The sequence below is a fragment of the Electrona antarctica genome (genome assembly GCF_951216825.1).
Source record: "Electrona antarctica genome assembly, chromosome: 15".
In the NCBI taxonomy this organism is placed as follows: Eukaryota; Metazoa; Chordata; class Actinopteri; order Myctophiformes; family Myctophidae; genus Electrona; species Electrona antarctica.
Genome location: NC_136796.1, coordinates 46,213,031 through 46,238,372, shown reverse-complemented (window position 1 = coordinate 46,238,372; position 25,342 = coordinate 46,213,031). Strand labels below are relative to the sequence as shown.

Sequence of the window (25,342 nt, the reverse complement as noted above, 5' to 3'; positions counted from 1 at the left end):
ATTCAGATTTTACGGGGGCCAGTTTCGAATTGCAGCCATCCGTAGGTGCCCTTTGAGAGCGGTTTTGAAGGAGTCAAGGGATTCGCATGTCTTAATGACAGTTGGTAGGGCGTTCCACATTTTGGTGGCATAGGAGCGAAAAGAATTTACATTGTAGATCGTCTATTTTCTTACACTGGATCTCTTGTCCACTAGTCCCTTCCTAACATTTTAGTCATAGTTTGTATTTGTTGACGAAATTGTCAGTACATTGAGTCTTATAGTTTTTGGTCATCGTAGCTTCGTTTTCAGTTAGTTTCCATTTAGCATTCGTCAGTGGAAAAAAGTATAGTCGACGGGCATTTTTCGCCTCGGTTTTATAGTCGACGAAATCAACACTGTTCTGTCTCTTCCACACACGTACAGGCTGGAGGCGTGGCGTCAGGCTTCCAGCACGTGGTCACCAACGACGTCTCCGCTCGGAGACTCTTCCACATCAAGGGCCGACGTGTCGTCAGGGCCACGGAGGTTCCCCTGAGCTGGGACAGCTTCAACAGAGGAGACTGCTTCATCGTGGACCTCGGAGCTGTGAGAGAACCTGCCGCCTTTCTCATCCCACTGAATTAAGCCATTAAGACCTGTAGTCCGGCAGCCGACAAGCTTCTTTTGTTTAAAGTGGGAAATTTGGTATATAGTCTTTTTTATTGGCCTAAAATATTAGTCTACATACATTCATGAATCCACTTGCTGACCGGTTGTCAGTGACAACTGACAGTGACTAAACGTGTCACTATTGGGCAATTGTTTGTATAGGCGTTTCGGTAACACTTTATATTAAGGTCGTCTCTATAATGCATTATAGCGCATTTATAATGCATTATAATGTGCTTATAATGCATTATAACACTCTTTATAAATGTTTATAATCATGTATAACAACTTATAACCACCTTTATAACATATTATAATGCATTAGTATGCTCAGTGGAACAGCACATTATAACTATTATAACTTAGGTGGTTATAAAGGCACATAGAGAAGTGCTGTAATGTCTGTGTCATAATGCATTATAACCATTGTGTTTATTAATTGGAATAATGTCTTATAAACATCAATAATATGCTATAGCAGGACGTTGAGACCTTTAAGTAAAGTGGCAACATTCTTTAATGGTTATTAGCAGTTGTATAATTTTATAATACCCTATAGCATGACTTTGTGGCCTTTAAAGGAGCATTCAGTGATTTGAGTGATTTGGAAAACCACCCAGTCCGCCCCGGTAACAAAATGTGCACATGCACGCTCTACAGTGGGGGGAAGTGCAACAGGCCAACAGCATGTGTACCAAGGCCCGCCCCCACTCGATCATGATTGGAGGAAGGCCTCTCTCATCCTGATTGGATGAAGGCTTTGCCACCCGCCACCAAAACTGAAACTAGGGTTTTTTGACCCCAGGGGCTCACTGGGGACAGGGAGGAACTCCTTATATGGTCAGCACACTCTATAGTAGGGAGGATTATCCAGAAAAAAAGAAAAAATAAGGGATATTTAGATTAAGTCAAATCACTGAATGCTCCTTTAAGTAAAGTGACAACACTTTGTATAATATTATTGATGTTTATAAGACATTACTCCATTTAATAAACACATTGGTTATAATGCATTATGACACAGACAGTACAGCACTTCTCTATGTGCCTTTATAACCACCTAAGTTATAATAGTTATAATGTGCTGTTCCACTGAGCATAATAATGCATTATGACCAGCACTTATAATATGTTATAAATGTGGCGACCTTAATATAAAGTGTTACCGGGGTTTCTTGTGAACCTACCATTAACATCCTATGGCAGGCAAAATTGTCAAAAATGTCAAACTTTCCTTATGCTTTAAGTAGCATGTGACATGCCCAACACTCCTTGGGCTAAAAACGGCCATTGCAATCATGACAAATGTGATGAGGTCAGCACAAATGTGTTGAGGTCAGCACATTTTGGGCAAGTGGCTATATGGCTGTTTTTAGCCCAAGGAGTGTATTATGTGCAAAACTAATGCTTGGCATGGATTCAGAATCATGAAAACCCCCTAGTTTGACATGTCACATGCTACTTAAAGCAAAAGGAAAGTTTGACATTTTTGACATCTACACCCATAGGATGTTAATGTTAGGGTCACAAGAAACCCCTATAAAAAAATTGCCCAATAGTGACAGCCGGTCAGCAAGTGGATTCATGAATGTGTGGATATAGACAATATTTTAGGCCAATACAAAAAGATTACCAGATTTCCCACCCGTCCACTTCAGCTGCCGGACTACGGCATGAGGTCCCTGGAACAACATATTTTCAGATGGGGGTCGGCGGCCAATTACATAATATTTTTGGGGGTCCTTGACATGAAAATGTTTGAGAACCACTGACATAGAAACATGTTTTTTTTTTAGAAGACATTTGTAGAATCGTCCTCAGGTCTAAAATAAGATCCAAAATGTATGTATAGACGGAATACCCCAGTGTGTAGAACAGAACATACAGTTCAACAACATACAGTTGACAGTGCGACATTATACCAGTCACACTATCTTTAGGTAAGTGCTTTGTATGTAAACAACATATAATCCAACATGATGCCATCTGCCTCTGTGGTATATTTGTGACTGTCGTTGAATTGATGCCCTCTTTGTACACACAGAATCCTCCTGATGCATGTTTACCGAAGGAGGGTTTTGTGTAGCAGGTCGTTTCTTTACAGAAACAATACAGGGCTGCAACAGTCCATTCTTAGCGGTTACAAAAGCCATCTAGACCTGAGGACGATTCTACAAATGTCTTCTAAATCATGACAGTTTTCTGAAAAACCTCATGTTTCTATGTCAGTCGTTCTCAAACATTTTCATGTCAAGGTCCCCCAAAATTATATGTAATTGCCTGTATTTTAAACATATATCTTTTATTTATGTTTTTATGTTATTTTATTTCAGAAATAAATAGCAGATCAACAAGTTCACAACGCATAACATTGTGCCATGTTGTGAGCTTGTAGATCTGCTGTTCACTAATCTGGACAAATTAATGTTTGCCTATAAACACATGCCCAAAATAGGGATTGATTATTAATTGATTCTTTTCTTAAATAATCAATTATCAATATTTTTTTGTTTGATTAACTGTGGCACCCCTAAATCAATATTTGCAATAATGATGTCTGTCTGTCTGTCTGTCTGTCTGTCTGTCTGTCTGTCTGTCTGTCTGTCTGTCTGTCTGTCTGTCTGTCTGTCTGCCTGTCTGCCTGCCTGCCTGCCTGCCTGCCTGCCTGCCTGCCTGCCCGTCCGCCCGTCCGTCCGTCTGCCCGCCTGCCTGCATGCCCGCCCGCCCGCCCGTCCGCCCGTCCGTCCGTCTGCCCGCCCGCCCGCCCGCCCGCCCGCCCGCCTGCCCGCCCGCCTGCCTGCCTGCCTGTCTGTCTCTCCAGGTGATCTACCAGTGGTGCGGATCCCTGTGCAACGTTCGAGAGAGGCTAAAAGCAGCACAGGTGGCCGCCGGCATCCGCGACAACGAGAGAAATGGCCGCGCCACGCTCGAGGTCGAAGAAGAGGGCAGCGAATCCTCAGAGTTGATCACGGTTTGTTTCACACACGCACACAACACAACACAACACGTCACCGTCATCGATCACATTGATTTTTCGACCGCGGTCGAGATGCATGGATTTCACAATGCCACGCCAGACCTCCCGGTCCTTCATTGCCATCCCCAGTTCCTGCCTATACTGATGGAATGTGTCCCTATTAGGGGTGTAACGGTACATTTGAACAGCGATACGATACGTATCACGATACATGGTTGATGATACGATACATGGTTGATGATACGATACATGGTTGATGATACGATACATGGTTGATGATACGATACATGGTTGATGATACGATACGTATCACGATACATGGTTGACGATACATGGACGATATTGGTTCATTATGGCGACACGATACGATTCAATGATTTTAAATCGTTAAGTAATGAAACACCTCTTTTTCTTTCCCTTTCCTAAATACTGCACGCACAAAAATGTTAGCCTGGCTAATAAACCAGACTCAAATCACACTGTCGTGTGGTATTTGAGTCTGGAGATGCTGTGTATGGATCTTGTTTCCCGGTGGGGCGGGTTCAAACATTTTCTCTTTGACGCAATTGGTCAGAGCTACTGTCAGTCAAAGGTCTCAAGCATTGAACATCACTGTACCAAAGCCCGCCCATATTGCATACCGTGTCCCGATTGGCCAAAGGAAATGGGCGTACAATTGAGCCTCTCCAGACCGTAATCCGCCGGCAGGCAATTTTTTTTTGGCCAACGGCTGATTCGGTCTGGTTTATTAGCCAGGCTACAAAAATGTAGCATTGATACAATCGATTATTTGCACTGCAAAACAATACGATACGATACATAGTCAATGTTGCCGTTTTTTATTTCGATATACTTCGATTCTTGAAATTAAAATCGATTTTTCGATGCAGTTAATATATCGTTACACCATTTAGTTTTCGTCAGTGGAAAAAAGGTAGTCGACGAGCACTTTTCGCCATGGTTTTGGTCGACGAAATCGACACTGGTTCACAGCTCATGGTTATAATTGCCTTCCTGTGGTCTCAAAACCCATTCTGGGCGGGAACCCCTTTTGGTGTTAGCATTATGTAATGCCTTAGCTATTGAAAAATAGCAGATCTACAAGCTCATAGCGCGCCACCGAGTGGCGCGCTACGAGCTTGTAGGTCTGCTATTTTTGAAAAATCGAAGAACGACTGACATAGCTGACATAGAAACATAGCTTTTTCAGAAAACCGTCAGGATGTAGAAGACATTTTTAGAATCTGATCTCAGGTCAGAATGGGTTAAGCTTTATGTACCGTAAGTCAACCTGCTGCTACTGGTTTGAACCAACAGGTCCTTGGCAGAAAGCCAGCACTCCCAGACGGAGATGACAGTGATGACACAGTCGCAGACATGTCCAACAGGAAACTGGCAAAGCTTTACATGGTACTACTACTACTACTACTACTACTACTACTACTACTACTACTACTACTACTACTACTACTACTACGTGCATGCACGCACGCACGCACGCACGCACGCACGCACGCACGCACGCACGCACACACACACACACACACGCAAGACACACTTGTGTCCTGTGTGTTCTGTGTGTCATGGCCGCCTCAATGCATTTCCAATGGGAGTCACATGGTTGGAAGACACAACCTTGTTGCATGGGGGGGGGGGGGGGGGGGGGGGGCAGAAGACAGCCATGCAACAAGGTTGTGTCATGAAACCACGTGACTCCCATTGGAAATGCATTGAGGCGGCCATGACACAGGACGACACAAGTGTGTCAAGACAGCCGTCTCAATAGTGTGACTGAGGCCCTATAGGCTTCGTTCACACATAAAGAACAACTTGTGTTTGATTGCCCCCCCTCCCCCCAATCAAACACAAGTGTTTGGTCAAACCACGTGACTTCCATTGGAAAAGCATTGGGGCGGCCATGAAACACAGGCAGAGCACAGAACAGTTGTTCTTTATGTGTGTATGAAGCCTTAGGCCTCAGTCACTGGCTGTGTTGTGCCCCCCCCCTCCCCCCCCCGCCATCAAACAAAAATGTTTGGTGAAACCATGCTGACTTCCATTGGAAATGCATTGGGGCGGCCATTAAAGGACAACTTTAGTTTCATTTGTTCATTGCTTTTCATTGCTTTTCATTTGCTGCTTTCTGTCGTTTTAGCAATTTCAGCAAATTTTTTACAGGGGGCGGGGGCATTCGAAAATGGTCCAAAATATGTATTATTTTTACAAAACAATATGGTGATTTTTTTTTTAATTATTTACTACAGTCCTATTAGACCCCAAGAAATTATATCTGGACACAAAAGATCACGGGATCTATTGAATGTGACAAACTGACATTGACAACACAGTATGGAATCCCCCTAGTACCTCTACCTTCACGTTCAGTAGATCCTGTGATCTTTTGTGGACAGATGTAATAATAGCAGTAAATGAAAAATAATGAACACCCACCCTTTACTTTGTCTAATAACAACCTAAAACTTGAACGTTGGTTGAAAAAAACTAAAGTTGTCCTTTAAACACGGACAAGACACAAGACACGGACAAGACAGCTGTCTCAATAGTGTGAGTGAGGCCTTATAGTGGCTGTACTATACGTGTCCGTTCTGTTGTCATCAGATTTCGGACGCGCCCGGCTCCATGGCGGTGACCCCGGTGTCTGAGGAGAACCCGTTTCAACGCCTTATAATGGCTGTACGTGTCCGTTTTGTTGTCACCAGATTTCGGACGCGTCCGGCTCCATGGCGGTGACCCCGGTGTCTGAGGAGAACCCGTTTCAACAGAGTCGCCTGCTGTCCGATGAATGCTTCATTCTGGACAACGGCAAGAACAAGATGATCTTTGTGTGGAAAGGTACAACACCGTATACTGTATCTATTAGATTATTATTAGTTATTAGAGTTATAATAACTACATGTATAAAGGTACAACACCGTATACTGTATCTATTAGATTATTATTGGTTATTAGAGTTATAATAACTACATAAAGGTTCAACACCGTATACTGTATCTATTAGATTATTATTAGTTATTAGAGCTATAATAACTACATGTATAAAGGTACAACACCCTATACTGTATCTATTAGATTATTATTAGTTATTAGAGTTATAATAACTACATGTATAAAGGTTCAACACCGTATACTGTATCTATTAGATTATTATTAGTTATTAGAGTTATAATAACTACATGTATAAAGGTACAACACCGTATACTGTATCTATTAGATTATTATTAGTTATTAGAGTTATAATAACTACATGTATAAAGGTTCAACACCGTATACTGTATCTATTAGATTATTATTAGTTATTAGAGTTATAATAACTACATGTATAAAGGTACAACACCGTATACTGTATCTATTAGATTATTATTAGTTATTAGAGTTATAATAACTACATGTATAAAGGTACAACACCGTATACTGTATCTATTAGATTATTATTAGTTATTAGAGTTATAATAACTACATGTATAAAGGTTCAACACCGTATACTGTATCTATTAGATTATTATTAGTTATTAGAGTTATAATAACTACATGTATAAAGGTACAACACCGTATACTGTATCTATTAGATTATTATTAGTTATTAGAGTTATAATAACTACATGTATAAAGGTTCAACACCTACTGTATATTATCTACTAGCCCATTTTGAACTGAGGTCGATTAAAGAATGGCTTCTAAATCCTAATTTTTTTTCTGAAAAACCTGTGTTTCTATGTTAGTGGTGCTCAACCTTTTTTATGTCAAGGACCCCCAGAATTATCTCTATTGGGCCACGGACCCCCATCTCAAAATATGAGACCCCCCCCAGAACAAAAGCAAATATTTTAGTTAAAGATATTAGCGCTGAAGGAATATATATTCAAAGATTTGCGCCACACATTTTCATGATTTTTCAAAAATAGCAGATCTACAAGCTGCATGCTATTTTTCAATAGCTAAAGTAAAGTATAGCATAATGCTTGAAACACCAAAAGGGGTTCCCGCCCGTCCCGGGTTAAAGCAGAGCGATAATAAATAAGCACTAAGCACTAATAAAAGCACTGAAGCCCCATGAAGTGAACACAGTTTGCGTAACTCTGTCTAATATCTAAGGCTCTGATTACGACATACACGGGCACGTCATGAGGGGCTGAGATCGTGACCCGCATTTTCTTTTTTTTTGTGGTCATCCATTATCTCTTTGAGGTTGCATTCAGACCCCTAAAGCTATACCCTAAATCATTGTGTATATGTTTCATTATGGCCTGGTGATATCTTAGTTTGCCTCCCGAGGCGGCAGACGGTGTCGTTTCAACGGTTCTTATCACGGTTCTGACAATGCAACAGGCTGCGCTGCTGGTTTTGCATATCAGCGTCGGATCTCATCTACTCTATATCCTGCAGTGGTGGAAAGTAACTAAGTACTTTTACTTAAACACTCATGAGTACAATTTTGAGGTGTTTTTACTTTGCTTGAGTATTTCCTATTTCTACTACCACTACATCTCGGAGCCAAAATTTGTACTTTTACTGCCTTTAGTTACTAGTTACTTTGGCGGTTTTAATTTTGATTAGAAAACATACATTAACCACTTCAACCCTATACATTTTGGCCATTTGAAAATAGCAGATCTACAAGCTCACAATGCGTCACGTTGCAACGCATTGTGAGCTTGTAGATCTGCTATTTTCAACAGATTTTGTACACATTTTGAACTTGTGAAATGGGACATTCTGCAATATGAGTACCTTTACCTTTAGTACTTTAAGTACATTTTGATGCCGATACTTTTGTACTTTTACTCAAGCACATTTTCAATTCCGTGCTTTTATACGTGTGACGAAGTATATTTCTAAATTGCAGCATTGGTACTTTTACTTAAGTAAAACAATTGAGTACTTTTTCCACCATCCTGCAGGTCAGAAGGCCAACCCCAGTGAAAGGAAAGAGGCCATGAAGACAGCGGAGGGTTTCATCAAACAGATGGGCTACCCAGCCAACACTAAGGTATATATACTGTATGAATGAATGTTATCAGCCAGTAACACTGATGCTTATACATGCCAAAAATAGCCGTTCGGGCTATTTTCGGCATTGTAACAATGTCGTACAATGGATTATAAATCAGGGTGTGGCCCATAGATCAGCGCGAGGCAGTTTGATGTGCGAGTAGTAATACACCCATTGGACATGACGCTATGCCGAGTGCCTAGCCAGGAGGCTTAGATCTACTAAGCTCGTAGCGCGGCACTCGGTGCCGCGCTTGTAGATCTGCTATTTTTTTTTAACTCAAATCTTTGCTTCTGGGGGGGTCCCTGGAACTGCATATTTTCAGATGGGGGTCGGCGGCCAATACATATATTTGGGGGTCCTAGACATGAAAATGTTTGAGAACGACTGACATAGAAACATGTCCTGACAGAAAACTGTCAGGATTTAGAAGACATTTGTAGAATCGTCGTCAGGTCTAAATGGGGGCTGACACTCTAACCACCTGAGCTGGTATAAATCAATGCAATCAATCAGGGTTTAGCTCCATAGATGATTATTACCATGATTTTGTATTCACCCCTATTTATATATTTCACAGGTCGTTTCAAGGAATTGTCACTCAATTGGCCTCTGAATAATATCCATTTTTCTTGTCTATTATATACATTAGATAATTGTTTTACATAGACGAAAATATTGTACGCTGCACCAATTAACAATTTATAACCTGTTCTTAATAAAACTCATTTGACAAAAAAAGATAATTGGTTTACATAGTTTTAGTAACATTTTGTAAGAAAAAAAGAAAGAAAAGATACTATTGCTCAAATTTCCTTATACGACATTGCACCACTAAAGATAGTGAACTTGACTGTGTTCTTCAACACGAATCCCTTTATGATGTTAGACATTAATTTGATTATTTGTTTGTTACGTTGCTGATTTTTGACTAAACTTTGGTTTCGCTGAATGTGAACCGGCCTAGCAGATCTACAAGCTCATAGCGCGGCACCGGATGCCGCGCTACGAGCTTGTAGGTCTGCTATTTGTTTTTAATTGTGAAAATGTAGTGCAAATCTTTGAATCTTCTTTCAGAGCCAATGTTTTTAACTCATATCTTTGCTTCTGGGAGGTCCCTGGAACGACATATTTTCAGATGGGGGATCGGCGGCCAATTACATATAATTCTGGGGGTCCTTGACATGAAAATGTTTGAGAACCACTGACATAGAAACATAGGGTTTTCAGAAAACTGTCAGGATTTAGAAGACATTTGTAGAATTGTCTTCAGGTCTAAATGGGTTAACCTCTAACCACCTCTGATCTACAGATCCAGGTTCTCCCAGAAGGCGGGGAGACTCCCATCTTCACGCAGTTCTTCTCAGGCTGGAAGGAGCGGAACCAGAGCCAGGGCTTTGGGAAGGTCTTCGTCACCGAGAGGATCGCCAGGATCCAGCAGGTGGAGTTCGACGCCTCCAAGCTCCACGAGTCCCGTCACATGGCAGCCCGCTACAACATGGTGGACAACGGCACTGGGGACACAAAGGTAGGCCTAACAAGATAATTAGGCTGTACGGGGACACACAGGTAGGCCTAACCAGAGAATTAGGCTTTACGGGGACACACAGGTAGGCCTAACCAGAGGATTAGGCTGTACGGGGACACACAGGTAGGCCTAACCAGAGGATTAGGCTGTACGGGGACACACAGGTAGGCCTAACCAGAGAATTAGGCTTTACGGGGACACACAGGTAGGCCTAACCAGAGGATTAGGCTGTATGGGGACACACAGGTAGGCCTAACCAGAGAATTAGGCTGTACGGGGAGTGGGACACACAGGTAGGCCTAACCAGAGGATTAGGCTGTATGGGGACACACAGGTATATAGGCCTAACCAGAGAATTAGGCTTTACGGGGACACACAGGTAGGCCTAACCAGAGAATTAGGCTGTACAGGGACACACATGTAGGCCTGCCAGGTACAAGATGGAGGACAACGGCACTGGGGACACACAGGTATAGGGCCTAGCCAGCAGTGTTTTTTGGCACAGCAAATTTGTATTTTTTAGTCATATAGTCTCTTGAATAGTTTTAATTCAGTTTTACTCACATTTTAGTCACCTGGAATGTTTTTAGTGTTAGTCTAGTTTTAGTCGACTAAATGTCACAAGATTTTAGTCGACTAAATCTGCAGTTGATTTAGTCGAACAAAATTTATTTTGGCGGGCCTTGATACTGTCACTTTGTTGAAAATAGCCGATCTAAAAGCCCATAACTTATGGGCTTGTAGATCGGCTATTTTCAGCATGCAACTAATTGTAAAATGACTCATACTGGATCTCTTGTCCACTAGTCCCTTCCTAACATTTTAGTCTAGTTTGTATTTGTTGACGAAATTGTCAGTATATTTAGTCTTAGTTGTAGTCATGCTAAAAAAGCTTAGTTTTTATTTAGTTACCAGTTTATTTTTCGTCAGTGAAAAAAGGTAGTTGACGAACATTTTTCGTCTTAGTTTTAGTCGACGAAATCAACACTGCCTACCAGGTACAACATGGAGGACAACGGCACCAGGTGGGGACACACAGGTAGGCCTAAGGCCTGACTCCATTGCAGAATAAGGCCTCACTCACACGGTCGAGGGGGGCAGTTGAAACACAGTCGAAAGCCATACAACAGCTTGTAGTCCAAAATGTGGACTACAAACCATGTGACTTCCATTGGAAATGCATTGGGCGGCCATGACACTCACAACATTCATACAACAAGCATGCATCAATGTTTTAAAGGTCTGAGTGAGGCCTAAATCAGGAATTCAACATTTACTTGCAACAAAAGTATCAAAATGTAATTAAAGTACCAAAAGTAAAAGTACTCATTATGCAGAATGTCCCATTTCAAAAATTCAAATGTATAAAAACATAATTTAAAAATAGCAAATCTAAAAAATCTTTTTTTAAATGGCCGAAATGTATATAGGGCTGAAGTGTTACTTAATGTATGTTTTGTAATAATAAAAGTAACTATAAACTCAAGTTTTCAAATAAATGTACCTACCACCAATAAATGTAGCCTACCACAATTTAATTACATAAATGTTTTGTCAGTCGACCAGTAGATCAGTGGTTCCCAAAGTGTGGTCCGGGGACCCCCATGAGGGGTCCTTGAGGGAGTTCCAGGGGGTCCCCCAGGGGTCCTTGAGGGAGTTCCAGGGGGTCCCCCAGGGGTCCTTGAGGGAGTTCCAGGGGGTCCCCCAGGGGTCCTTAAGGGAGTTCCAGGGGGTCCCCCAGGGGTCCTTGAGGGAGTTCCAGGGGGTCCCCCAGGGGTCCTTAAGGGAGTTCCAGGGGGTCCCCCAGGGGTCCTTGAGGGAGTTCCAGGGGGTCCCCCAGGGGTCCTTGAGGGAGTTCCAGGGGGTCCCCAGCTAAATGACAGTTAGGAACCAAATGGACCCTTATGGGTCTGTCACTCAGAGAGTGTACAAATGGAACCAAATGGACCCTTATAGGTCTGTCACTCAGAGAGTGTACAAATGGAACAAATTGACCCGTTAGGGTCCATTTGGTTCCATTTGTATATACACTCTCAGAGTTAAATTAACATTGATTTAACAATATAAATTGGGGGTCCCAGAGATAGAAATGCCATTAAATGGGCGTCCGGTTGAGAATCACTGCTAGAGCCATACAATTCTTCTCTAGTGGGGGGGTCCCTGCAGGCATATATTTTTCAAATGGGGGTCTGCTGCGGGCTAATAAATGTCAATTTGGGGGTCCTTGGTATGAAAAACTTTGGGAACCACTGTATTAGATTATCCAAGTGACCATTTCAACCCTATCATTGTTGTTGTTGTTGTTGTTGTTGTTATTGTTGCACAGATCTGGAGAGTGGAGAGCGGTGGCAGGGTTCCTGTTGACCCCCAAACCTACGGTCAATTCTACGGTGGAGACTGTTACATCATCCTGTACACTTACAGAGGAGGACAGGTCATCTACACCTGGTAAAGCCTGAGTTACTGTTACATCATCCTGTACACTTATAGAGGAGGACAGGTCATCTACACCTGGTAAAGCCTGAGTTACTGTTACATCATCCTGTACACTTATAGAGGAGGACAGGTCATCTACACCTGGTAAAGCCTGAGTTACTGTTACATCATTCTGTGCACTTACAGAGGAGGACAGGTCATCTACACCTGGTAAAGCCTGAGTTACTGTTACATCATTCTGTACACTTATAGAGGAGGACAGGTCATCTACACCTGGTAAAGCCTGAGTTACTGTTACATCATTCTGTACACTTATAGAGGAGGACAGGTCATCTACACCTGGTAAAGCCTGAGTTACTGTTACATCATCCTGTACACTTATAGAGGACAGGTCATCTACACCTGGTAAAGCCTGAGTTACTGTTACATCATTATGTACACTTACAGAGGAGGACAGGTCATCTACACCTGGTAAATCCATGTTGTGCACTACATCTCCACTAGCTAAAGAGTGCTGGGTTGCGCCCCGTCACCGTGGTAATTATAGCAATCCTAAAACACAGAACCATAAATAAAAATAAAATAAAAATAACACCTGTGTGAAGTGAGGGGCACTCTTATGATCTTACAACATCGAGGAGCCAATAAGAGACCACTATTTTTACCCTGACATACATACCCAACCGACTCGGTCGCATTGCACCAATCACAGTACCTTTTACTCACCCAAGATATCATCAATAGCCAATAAGGGCACATTATGGTATAATTATTTTCCTGACAGTACAACGACTCAAACGTAATACATAGGCCTACAGTTATCTAACTCTGATATATTAAAGTCTAACTCATGTTGCTATGATTAGGTGATATAATGATGATTTAAACAAACGGTGACAAAACAAACATTAGATTATCTTTATTGTTAATGGAATTTAATGTTTGTGTTAGGGACAAGATGGCGTACATTTTCCCTTCATTGTCAATGGTGTTTTTAAAACAAACATTTTTTAAAGCGCCCCTCAAAAACATATACCATATAGAAAATAAGAAGATCAGAACAAAGAGGAAAAAAAGTAATGATCAAGTTTTAAACTAGTGTAGAAGATAGTGTAGATGTGGAAAAAGTAATCAAGATTGACTAAGTGCATGCATGGCATATTCCTAAGGATAATATGAGCATCAAAAATATAATAAATATAATAGGTTTAATATATTATTTTGTTACAAAGAAGAGGAGGAGGTACAGAACAGTTAATAAAAATCACACCCGTGTGAAGTGAGGGGCGCTAATAGATTAAAGTCTAACTCATGTTGATTAGGTGATGTAATGGTGATGTAAAACAAACGGTGCCAACGCAAACATTAAACGCCATTCGATAAAGACGTAAATGACGTAATATATAATACGTAAATGACACATTATGACGTACATTTTCCCTTCATTGTCAATGCGTTTACAAAACAAACATTGAACTAAAGACAAACATTAAACCAGTGTATAGGAGCGGCTAGCGCCCCTCAAAAACATATACCAGATAAACAAAATAACCTGCCAGATAAAATGAATGCAGTGAATCCATACATGCATGAATCCAAGGCACGGTGGTCTAGCGGGGCTGCTGGGCATTAGCCTGGCTAATAAGCCAGACTAATATCACACAACACTGTCGCGGTATATCAGTCTGGGCTGGCTCCACTTGGATTTCATTTCCCGGGGAACATTTTCTCTTTGACGCAATTGGTCAGAGCTACTGTCAGTCAAAAGTCTCAAGCATTGAACGTCACTGTACCAAAGCCCGCCCATATTGCATACCGTGTCCCGATTGGTCCGACCTGTTCTCTGCTGTAGGAAAGAGGCGTGCTACTGAGCCTCGCCAGACCGTAATCCGCTGGTAGGCAACTTTTTTTTGCCAACGGCTGATTCGGTCTGGTTTATTAACCAGGCTAGCTGGGCATAGGGAATTAACCATATCAGCTCAGACCTCTGCATTTGTGTCCAGTCGTGATTAGACAGCTGATAAGAAGCAGTCTGTCATCACAAGTGCTTTTCTGAACAAATTCACCGTTTTCAAAGCGCACCTTCTAAAAGCGGCCATTATTGTATATTTCTCATATACTTTCTCGTGTTTAATGTACTAAAAGGCAGTGCCTATTTTTTGAGGTGCCTATGAGTGTGAATGCTATACACACTATAGCCTACTGTATAACGGAAGCATAAGGCTTGATTTGCATACCCTGCACGGCAGTGGCGTGCACAGACATTTAGAGGGGCATGTGCTCAAGTTAAAAAAGGGCACCTTGTGCAGCGCATGGAACCGGCCGGTTGCCTTAATCCATTTTGGGCGGGAACCCCTTTTGGTGTTAGCATTATGTTATGCTTTAGCTATTGAAAAATAGCAGATCTACAAGCTCATAGCGCGCCACCGAGTGGCGCGCTATGAGCTTGTAGGTCTGCTATTTTTGAAAAATCAAAAAAAAAAAGAGAGAAAAAAACGTTTTTTTTTCTTTCTTTTTTCAAAAGGGCACATTGCCAAAAGGGCAGGGGGTGCGCTAGCACCCCCTAGTGTCTATCTGTGCACGCCACTGCTGCACGGTGTCTGATCTTCTCTCAAGCTTCCTGATTTGATTATATATAACAATCAGTGCATCCAGGGACGTGCAGAGAGTGTTAGAGAGGCAGGGGGCTGAAATCCCGATAACAAAATATCAATAATAGTGACAACAGCAGATCTACAACCGATCTGCAGGTGTTTTGAGCTTGTAGATCTGGTATTTTCACTATATTTTAAATATTCATATGGTATTTTTCCCTTCCTAGAGATGTAGTGGAGTCGAAAGTACATTATTTGTCTTTGAGATGTAGTGATTTGAGTTAAATACATTCACCCTGAAAGAATATATATTCAAAGATTTGCACGACATTTTCACGATAAAAAAAAAAAATAGCAGACCTACAAGCTTGTAGATCTGCTATTTTTCAATAGCTTTAATCCATTGAGACCTGGAACGCATCCATGTCACGTTAGCGTTTAACCACATTAACCATTAACCCCTTTTGGTGTTTTAAACATTATGTTATAATTTAGCTATTGAAAAATAGCAGATCTACAAGCTCATAGCGCGCCACCGAGTGGCGCGCTATGAACTTGTAGGTCTGCTATTTTTTTTAAATCGTTAAAATGTGCCTCAAATCTTTCCGAAAATTGTCATGATTTAGAAAACTTTTTTTTAAATTTCGACGTCAGGCCTGAATGGGTGAAGTATAACATAATGCTTTTAAAACACCAAAAGGGGTTCCCTCCCGTCCTGAATGGCTTCTTCTTGGTGTCTTTTTATTGCAGGCAGGGCATGGGCAGCTCCCTGGATGAGGTGACAGCCTCTGCCTTCATGACGGTGGAGCTGGACAACTCCCTAGGAGGACACGCTGTGCAGGTAAACCATGTTTAATTAACATGATATTAGAAACACCTGCAGAAGAAAAGAAATAGAAAAACTATTATTATGTCATTATTTATATTGACTTTGCATATATCATTAAAACAAACAAAAAAATCATTAATAAAAACAAATCCAATCACTTTGTTGACTTTGCTGCAGTGCATACTGAGCAGTAAGTTGTGCTAAAGCGCCACCTGGTGGGTGCTTTTAGCCATGGTTGCATGGTTTTTCTTCAGTGTGAATCTGTTGTTTTTTGGCAGCAAATTTTGATTTTAGTTTTAGTCGTAGTCTCTTGAATAGTTTTCATTTAGTTTTAGTCACATTTTAGTCACCTGGAATGTCTTAGTTTTAGTCTACTAAATGTCTAAGATTTTAGTCGACTAAATCTACAGGTTATTTAGTCGACTATATAAAATGTATTTTGGTGGGGCTTGATGCCGTCGTAAATTTCGTAATGACAGTTTTTACACTTGCTGAAAATAGTCGATCTACAAGCTCGTGCTGCGACGCGTTGTGAGCTTGTAGCTCTGCTATTTTCAGTATGCAACCATAAGTGTAAAACGACTTATACTGGATCTCTACTCTACTAGTCCCTTCCTAAAATTTTAGTCTAGTTTTTATTTGTTGACAACATTGTCAATACATTTAGTCTTAGTTTTAGTCACCATAGCTTAGTTTTAATTTAGTTTCCATTTAGTAATCGACGAACATTTTTCGTCTTAGTTTTAGTTGACGAAATCAATCATTCACACCAGTGGTGTGAATGATTGTATTCCCCTCCTGTGTGACGTCACCTCAGGTCAGAGTATCTCAAGGTAAGGAGCCGCCACCGCCACCTGGTGGGTGCTTTTAGCCATGGTTTTTCCTCAGTATACAGTGTGATATCAATGTATTCCCCTCCTGTGTGACCTCATCAGGTCAGAGTGTCTCAAGGGAAGGAGCCGCCACATCTCCTGAGCCTCTTCAAGTCCAAGCCTCTCATCATTTACAAGAACGGCACCTCCCGCCAGGGAGGTCAGGCCCCTGTGCCACAAACACGCCTCTTCCAGGCTCGCAAGAACTTTGACACCATCACAAGAATCGCTGAGGTAAGGACGCCAGGGACGTGCACACATAGACATCAAAGGGGGCTTCAAAGTTCAGCCCCTGCCCTTTTACCCCGTCTGTAAAACAACTGCCCTCAACCAGACCACGAATGCATAGCGTTTACTACAAGGTGAAAGAAATGCAAATGCCGCTCCTCTCCTTTCCATGCCATGCCGGAGGGCAGCATTCAGGAGAATTGCTTTTTTCTCCTGAACTTGAACACAGTATTTTGCGTTGAACAAATTTGTTTAGAAATCCATGTTGTGACGCCGCAGCTCAGCTAAAGAGTGCTGGGTTGGCCCCCTGAAAATAGCTGGTCTACAAGCCCTCAACGCGTCGCGCTGTGACGCATCGTGAGCTTGTAGATCTGCTATTTTCGCTATTTTTGTCCAAACGTGCCCTCTTACGGGGTTTTAGCCCCTGCCTCTCTATAACACTCTCTGCACGTCCCTGAAGGTATTTGAGAGTTTGTACAATTATATTTAGTTAGAAAATGCACATTATAATAAAAAGTTAGGATAAGTAACATCTAATAATTAGTGTTCACAGCTTTGGTTTGATTTCAACCAGTACCTTTAAAAAAAAAAAAAAAAAAAGCAACCATAGCAAGCACATTGCTATGTGGTTGCTATGGGGTTGCCATGGGGTTGCCATGTGGTTGCCATGTGGTTGCCATGTGGTTGCTATTGGCTGATCCCCTGTGGTGATTCTATTAGTATAAGCTATCTGTCCCTTTCACCTGTTGTGACCATAACAGTGTTGTGATGATAAATGCGAGCTCAGAATAAATAAGCTCACAAAGCTATTTTCACTATTGAAATGTTTTGAACTGATAAAAAATAAGTGATTTAAACCAGGAAAGGACAACACTTATGCCAACCATGATATTATGATATCTAGGGCTATATCTTGCGCCACCCCGTAACCCTAATTGGCACTAATTTGCCATTTTCTTACTATTTTAAAAAACCTTTTAAAATAGTTCAAATAGCCGATCTACAAGCTCACAATGTCTCGATGTATAGATCGGCTAGTTGAACTATTTTAAAATGTTTTTCAAAATAGTAAAAAATGGCAAATACATTTAGGGATAAGGGATAAGGGTGGCGCAAGATGGAGCCCCTAGTCTCATATCCCGATATCAATATAATGTGAATATATTGACCCAGCACTATATAAATTATATTGATTTAACCATTTCCTGTCACATTTCTTCCTTGCAGGTTGAGGCCAGCGCTGCCAGTTTAAATTCCAACGATGCCTACCTACTGAAGATGCCCGGCGGGCAGCAGGGGTATCTGTGGGTGGGCAAGGGTTCCAGCGCTGAAGAGGAGAGAGGGGCAGAATACATGAGCAATGTGCTGAGCTGCCCCACCAAGCGTCTCACAGAAGGACAGGAACCAGGTAGTTAATCCTTATGCTTCATTTATAGGCTATACTCCTTCATATATGATGGTATATCACACACTGAACATAGTCGCTCAATAAGCTCACAGCACGTTGTAAATGGTAAACGGTGCATGTACACAGTATATAGTGCTTTTAACCTGTGTTGATTTCGTCGACTAAAGCTAAGACAAAAAAATAAGACGTCCACAAGCCGATCCACAACGCGTAGCAAAGCGGTGTGGCAAAGCGTTGTGGCAAAGCGTTGTGGCAAAGCGACGTGTTGTGAGCTTGTAGATCTGCTATTTTCAGCAAGTGTAAAAACAGTCATTACGACGGCATCAAGGCCCGCCAACATACATTTTAGTTGACTAAATCAACTGTAAACTTATAGTCGACTAAAGTCTAATTTAGTCGACTAAAACTAGACCAACACTTAAGCATTCCAGGTGACTAAAATGTGACTAAAACTAAATGAAAACTATTCAAGAGACTAATGACTAAAACTAAAATCTAAATTTGCTGCCAAAAACAACACTGCTTTTAACCAAACCAATTTACATAGATTGTGTATTGCATTCAACCATTCGTACACCGATGGTGGAGGAAACCATGCAAGGCACCAACCTGCAGGCACATCAGGAGCAATTAGGGGTTCAGAGTCTTGCTCAAGGGCACCTCGACACACCGAGTGCCGCGCTACGAGCTTGTAGATCTGCTATTTTTGAAAAATCGTGAAAACGTGCACATTTCTGAACATATATTCTTTCACAGCGAACGTTTTTAACTCACATCTTTGCTTCTGGGTGGGTCCCTGGGACTACATATTTTCAGATGGGGGTCGGCAACCTAATAGGCTATTTACATATAATTTTTGGGGTCATTGACATTAACTATTGTGCACCACTGACATAGAAACATAGGTATTTCGGGAAAACTGTCAGGATTTAGAAGACATTTGTGAGAATCGACCTCAGGTCTAAATGGGTTAAAACCTCCATCATTGTGACGTTCTCTGGTTTGTATTGCAGCTGATTTCTGGGCAGCGTTAGGAGGTAAACAAGAGTACCAGACATCAGCCAGCCTGGAGAGTCAGAACACGTCTCAACCACCTCGTCTGTTCGGATGCTCCAACAAGACGGGCAGGTTCAGCGTGAGTATATACCGCCGGACAACACAAAAGACAAACACAAAAGACAAAAAAAAAATGTTTATAAAAGATGTTATACTGTGTATTAGGGCTTTCACTTCTAGTGATTTTTACTAGTCGACTAGTTTCCTAGTTTAATAGTCGACAAGTTGTTTAACTACCTATTATGTTAAAAAAAAAAAAGATTCAAATGTAATTTTTTATGATATTTGTACATTTAAAAACTGTGTACATTGGTGACTAAAATCTAGCATTCTAGCTGATCTTGAGGCCTACAAAAACGGAGACATTTTTTATCAACTAGTCAACTAGTACCAGCAAAGTTGACTAGTGGAGTGGAGTTGAATAGTCGACTAGTTGCTTAAAGCCCTACTCTTCCACTCTTCCTTAGTGACAACTCTTTCAAAATGTAATACTTTAAATATTACTTGCAACCAAAATTAATTAGTTACTGTAATATTACAATATTACTTTGTGCATGCATATAGTAATATGTTATTGTTACTTGCATTCTTCTTTTGTTAAAGGATAACTTTAGTTTTTTTCAACCAAGGTTCATGTTTTAGGTTGTAATTAGAGAAAATAAAAGATGAGTGTTATTTTTTTTTTCATTTGCTGCTTTTTTTCGTTTTAGGGATTTTAGCTGTTTTTGACAGGGGGCGGGGGCATTCGAGCATGGGGCTAAATATGTATTTTTTTTACAAAATGTTATAGCGATTTATTTTTTTAACATTTACTATAGTCCTACTAGACCCCAAGAAATTACATATGGCCTCAAAAGATCACAGGATCTACTGAATGTGTCAAACTGACATATTGAGCCTATGACACACAGTGTGGCTTCCCCCCAGTAGGCTACCTTCATATTCAGTAGATCCTGTGATCTTTTGTGGCCAAAGGGAAAGAAAGCAGCTAATGAAAAAGAAAACTACACTCATCTTTTTCTTTCTCTAATAACAACCTAAAACATGAACCTTGGTTGAAAAAAACTAAAGTTGTCCAAAACATTTCCTTCACATATACCGGTATAGTAACCTTAAGATATATTACCCCCAGTATTGAAATAAGTTATTGTTGAAGTTATTGCGTTATTAATATGTAAGTTAATTAACACATGGTGCACTGCTGATACAGGTTGAAGAGGTTCCAGGGGACTTTACGCAGGCTGACCTGGCAGAAGATGATGTGATGCTGTTAGATGTTTGGGACCAGGTACGGAAAACAATCCATGTGTTCATTGGGCGGGAACCCCTTTTGGTGTTTCAAGCATTATGTTGTACTTTAGCTATTGAAAAATAACAGATCTACAAGCTCATATGAGCTATTTTTGAAAAATCGTGAAAATGTGTGGCGCAAATCTTTGAATATATATATTCTTTCAGAGCGAACATTTTTAACTACAATATTTGCTTCTGGGGATTAGGATTTAGAAGCCTTTTTTTAATCGACCTCAGTCCAAAATGGGTTAACTCTGATTGTGTACAAAATGTAACCAGTGGTTACATTTGTGTGTATTATGCACGTTTCAAAAAATGCCAAATTAATGTCATTGTGAAATAAATGTGAAATGTATATGAGAAATATGTATGGGTGTATTGTATGTATTGGGTGAGCATGCAAAGTCAACCAAACCCGCCAGAGGGACTACTATACTACACGAACACACGCAAACTAACATTGTCCATCTGTCTGTAGGTGTTTGTCTGGATTGGCCAGGAAGCCAATGAGATTGAGAGAACAGAATCTGTCAAAGCGGGTGAGTTTCTCACAACTCCCTTTGTCCTTCGCATTATTAATGTTTACGTTAATTACGTAATGCAGCACATTAACACTTACGTAATGCAGCCTTTAAGAAATGTTACGAAGTGCACTCCGTTCGGCCCCAGTTTCCTGTTACCTCTACACCAGAGGTGGGGAACTTTGACACTCACCCCAGAGTGCCACTATAGTTCCACACTCACTCCAGAGGGCCACTATAGTTCCACACTCGCTCCAGAGGGCCACTATAGTTCCACAATCACTCCAGAGGGCCACTATAGTTCCACACTCGCTCCAGAGGGCCACTATAGTTCCACAATCACTCCAGAGTGCCACTATAGCTCCACACTCACTCCAGAGGGCCACTATAGTTCCACACTCACTCCAGAGGGCCACTATAGTTCCACACTCACTCCAGAGTGCCACTATAGTTCCACAATCACTCCAGAGGGCCACTATAGCTCCACACTCACTCCAGAGGGGCCACATTGCATATTACTCAAATTTATTTAGTTATAGTTATGTTAACTTTATGAACTAAATACAAATACATTGTACATACAAAAGACAATAACATTTTAATACTAGTCATTAAGCTATACATATAGACTGAAGTAATTAAAGCGGGTCATGTTTGCACGTTAGGAATTGTAACAGCTGAAATCAATAATATATCAGTATTCTGATATTAACCTGAGGGCCACATTAAGTGGGCCGCATGTGGCCCCCGGGCCGCCAGTTGCCTGTGTATACAGTCTACTCTACACTGTACTCTAAAAAACGAATCTTCTTTTTTCTTTTTACATACATATATTTACACAAGTATCCACCCGCCCTCACCCTCCCATAAAAAACGAATCTTCATACATCTTAGAACCCCTATCTGTGTACTGTTAGCTCTTACAGGATGCTTTCATCTCGACTGTTGATCTTCTTTGAGACTTGTATTTGTTTCCTTGCAGCCAAGCAATACATCGAGACAGACCCAGGCGGTCGCGACAAGCGGACTCCAGTGGTCATCGTCAAGCAGAACCACGAACCACCAACATTGACCGGCTGGTTCCTGGGATGGGACCCCTCCTTCTGGAGCCCAGAGGCCGCAAACATCAGGGCACTCAAACTTTAAGGGACTTGAATCATTCTCCATCATACATTATATGAATGAGATTTGGGCGGGAACCCCTTTTGGTGTTTTAAAGCATTATGTTATGCTTCAGCTATTGAAAAATAGCAGATCTACAAGATCGTAGCGCGGCACAGAGTGCCACGCTACGAGCTTGTAGATCTGCTATTATTTTTTTAAATCATGAAAATGTTTTTAACTCAAATCTTTGCTTCTGGGGGGGGGGGGGTGTCCCTGGAACAACATATTATCAGATGGGGGTCGGCGGCCAATTACATACATTTCTTGGGGTCCTTGACATGAAAATGTTTGAGAACCACTGACATAGGAACATGGGGTTTTCAGAAAACTGTCAGGATTTAGAAGGCATTTGTAGAATCGTCCTCAGGTCTAAATGGAAAATTGCAAATCCCGTGCAGGACATTTTCAGCTGTTTCTTTTCGTGCATGCTGCAGCATAACTTTTTTTGTGTTTTTGAATATGCCTTTGGTGCTTATTTTATTTTACTCTAATGTATTTCCATGCTTGCTGAACAGTTTTTTATGTTTTTCATATGCGTTTGTTGTTTTATTGTTTTACTCTGATGTATTAAACTGAAGTACCGGTAGACTACATTGTATTATGTGTAGTGCAGCTTCTTCGCCACGGGGTGGTGCTCAAGTAACATGAATGAATAGTCACGGATTGAACGTGAGCGTGTAGTAGGCCTAAAATAAACATCATGTTAATCCCCAGTTTGTCTTGAGGTGGGAATCTGAAATAAAAAAGATTACTGTTTTGTACTTTGCATATGAATAGAATAGACAATATTAACTAAGTTAGCTTTTTCACCCACCCTCGCGTTTTCTTTGCTAACACATCCAGCCCCTAGCTCACTTAATAAAGTGTTGTAGACAGAGACTATCTACTATGTAAGGGATAATATCTGGCTAGGTGGTCATTGTCGGGAGATAATTCACCGACAGGGAGTTTAACCACCGAGGCGAAGCCGAGGTGGTTACACTCCCTGAAGGTGAATTATATCCCGACAATGACCACCTAGCCAGATATTATCCCGCTTATTACATGGCTAACTAACATAAATTAATCCATTGATCCAAAACACAACAAAAAAAGTATTCCATAACTTCGCGCTGGCTGCGTCTGCCCAGCTGCAGGGCTGAAGCACTGTCGGAAAACAAGGAAGTGAGTTGATCAAATAGAATCCATTTTCGGGTCCAGCTGCTTCGTCTATTTCTCGCTCAAATGTTTTCAAAAACATTTTTAAGAGCAATGTTTAGCTGTAAATTACATTGTGTGTCAGTAGTGTGTGTGTTTACATGGCTGTTATGTTGGAAACGGCAGTAAATCAAGCGGGCGCAGCCGCGCAGCTGGTGGTGCTCAGAGGGTTTGATTAGGCAGCGGTCATTATACAGCGGAGCGGTCATTATCATGAGATAACTCACCGCTGAATTAAGCGATTGACCAATCAGAATCAAGCATTCAACCAAGCCATGTAATAAACAGTGTTAATGTGTATTCTCATACGGACCATGGTCAATGGCCCTATTTCCTTGGTGATTGTTGTGATCAAACACTTGTCTGCTATCCGACCTGAATCAACACTAGCCCATCCTCTTTACTGAAATATGCATAGGCATATCAATGTACTTAGGCTAGTTAATAGGTGCTGTCACGGCCACACAGCCAATTCAAGGTACGGCCACGGAGCCGACTTGGGGACCCAACACAGCTCCTCCAAGGAAAACAAACAAATGAACGGAGCTGAACGTGAATCCCCCCCACCGCCCACCCCTTTTTTTCCCTCACTGTATATGTTTCTTTTCCCTTTTTACCTCCTTTATGATGAATTCCTGTTCTGTCCTTTGTCTATATAGAAGTGTCTATTTGTACGTCTCTAAATGCTTAATTGGGTCGTCCACTCACAGTTAACAGCCTTTGTATTGAGTTTGTGCTTGAAATGTACTGTAATTCTGCAAACTGTTAATACATTTTTCAATCAATTAATCAATCAATCTGTGTTACATTTACAAAGTGATTTACAACAGAACAGTTGGGGGAGGGGTGGGGGGGAGATCATAACCATGCACCTAATTTATTTCTAGGCCTACTTATTCATGCTTCACAATTATAGCCCACATATTATAATGGCAGGGACTAACTAAGGACTGCTGGGTACTTTGGAAATTGGGGGTGGTTCATAATAATGGCCTTATGAATGTCAAAATGTTTTATTTGTTTACGTTTTTTTCCTTTTTGTTTTACACACATTTCTTTCATTTATGAAAAAATAAATACATTTGAAAACTGCTGTGGAGTCGAGTGTTAAAAAACTTAAAACGTTTAGTCTACAACTTTTCACCATAGGTTTAGCAGAGAGCAATCTAATCTAATCTACATTCCATAATTCCTCAGGCTATTAAACTACTACTACTTTTGCAATTTGCATACTTTTCGCGGTTGCTTCAAATCAAAGTTGATATTAAAGAAAGTGACAGAAACTATTATGGACAGAAGGAAACAGGTGGTGTTATTATGGGGGTGTGTCGTTAATGACGAGAAACGACCGGCGTCTCTCTCCGCCAATCAGTATTGGCTATACACGATAGAACGTCCACACCGTGGCGATTTTAGCCAATCACCGCCGGGGGCGTGGGCATTGGGGGGCGGGTTAAACGCGGGGGTTTATTAAAATCCGCTTCGCCGGTGCGACGGTGTCGCGCGTCGAACGCCGCAGATCTACAAGCCCACAACGCGTCGCGTTAGCGACGCGTTGTGGGCTTGTAGATCCGCGGCGTTCGGCATTTGGCCCCTCC

The 25,342-nt window shown here is 41.3% G+C and overlaps 1 protein-coding gene across 2 annotated transcripts in view; it reads left to right on the top strand.

Moving 5' to 3' along the window:
• Nucleotides 1-22,709, top strand: part of scin (scinderin) — a 33,281-nt gene extending 10,572 nt beyond the window's left edge. Inside the window, exons 3-17 of one of the 2 annotated variants that reach the window (XR_013791790.1) lie at nt 406-567; nt 3,452-3,601; nt 4,925-5,017; nt 6,328-6,460; nt 8,527-8,615; nt 9,931-10,146; nt 12,473-12,594; nt 15,927-16,017; nt 16,941-17,111; nt 18,333-18,513; nt 19,527-19,648; nt 20,780-20,857; nt 21,341-21,401; nt 22,366-22,608; nt 22,680-22,709. Coding sequence is in view for 1 of the 2 variants with exons in the window: in XM_079523261.1 (XP_079379387.1) it covers nt 406-567; nt 3,452-3,601; nt 4,925-5,017; nt 6,328-6,460; nt 8,527-8,615; nt 9,931-10,146; nt 12,473-12,594; nt 15,927-16,017; nt 16,941-17,111; nt 18,333-18,513; nt 19,527-19,648; nt 20,780-20,857; nt 21,341-21,401; nt 22,366-22,529 (1,833 nt within the window). In the remaining variant the exon portion in view is untranslated. Of the gene's footprint in view, nt 1-405; nt 568-3,451; nt 3,602-4,924; nt 5,018-6,327; nt 6,461-8,526; nt 8,616-9,930; nt 10,147-12,472; nt 12,595-15,926; nt 16,018-16,940; nt 17,112-18,332; nt 18,514-19,526; nt 19,649-20,779; nt 20,858-21,340; nt 21,402-22,365; nt 22,641-22,679 lie in introns of those variants that run through there. The other variant, XM_079523261.1, reaches the window with a different exon arrangement.
• The last annotated feature ends 2,633 nt before the right edge of the window (nt 22,710-25,342 follow it).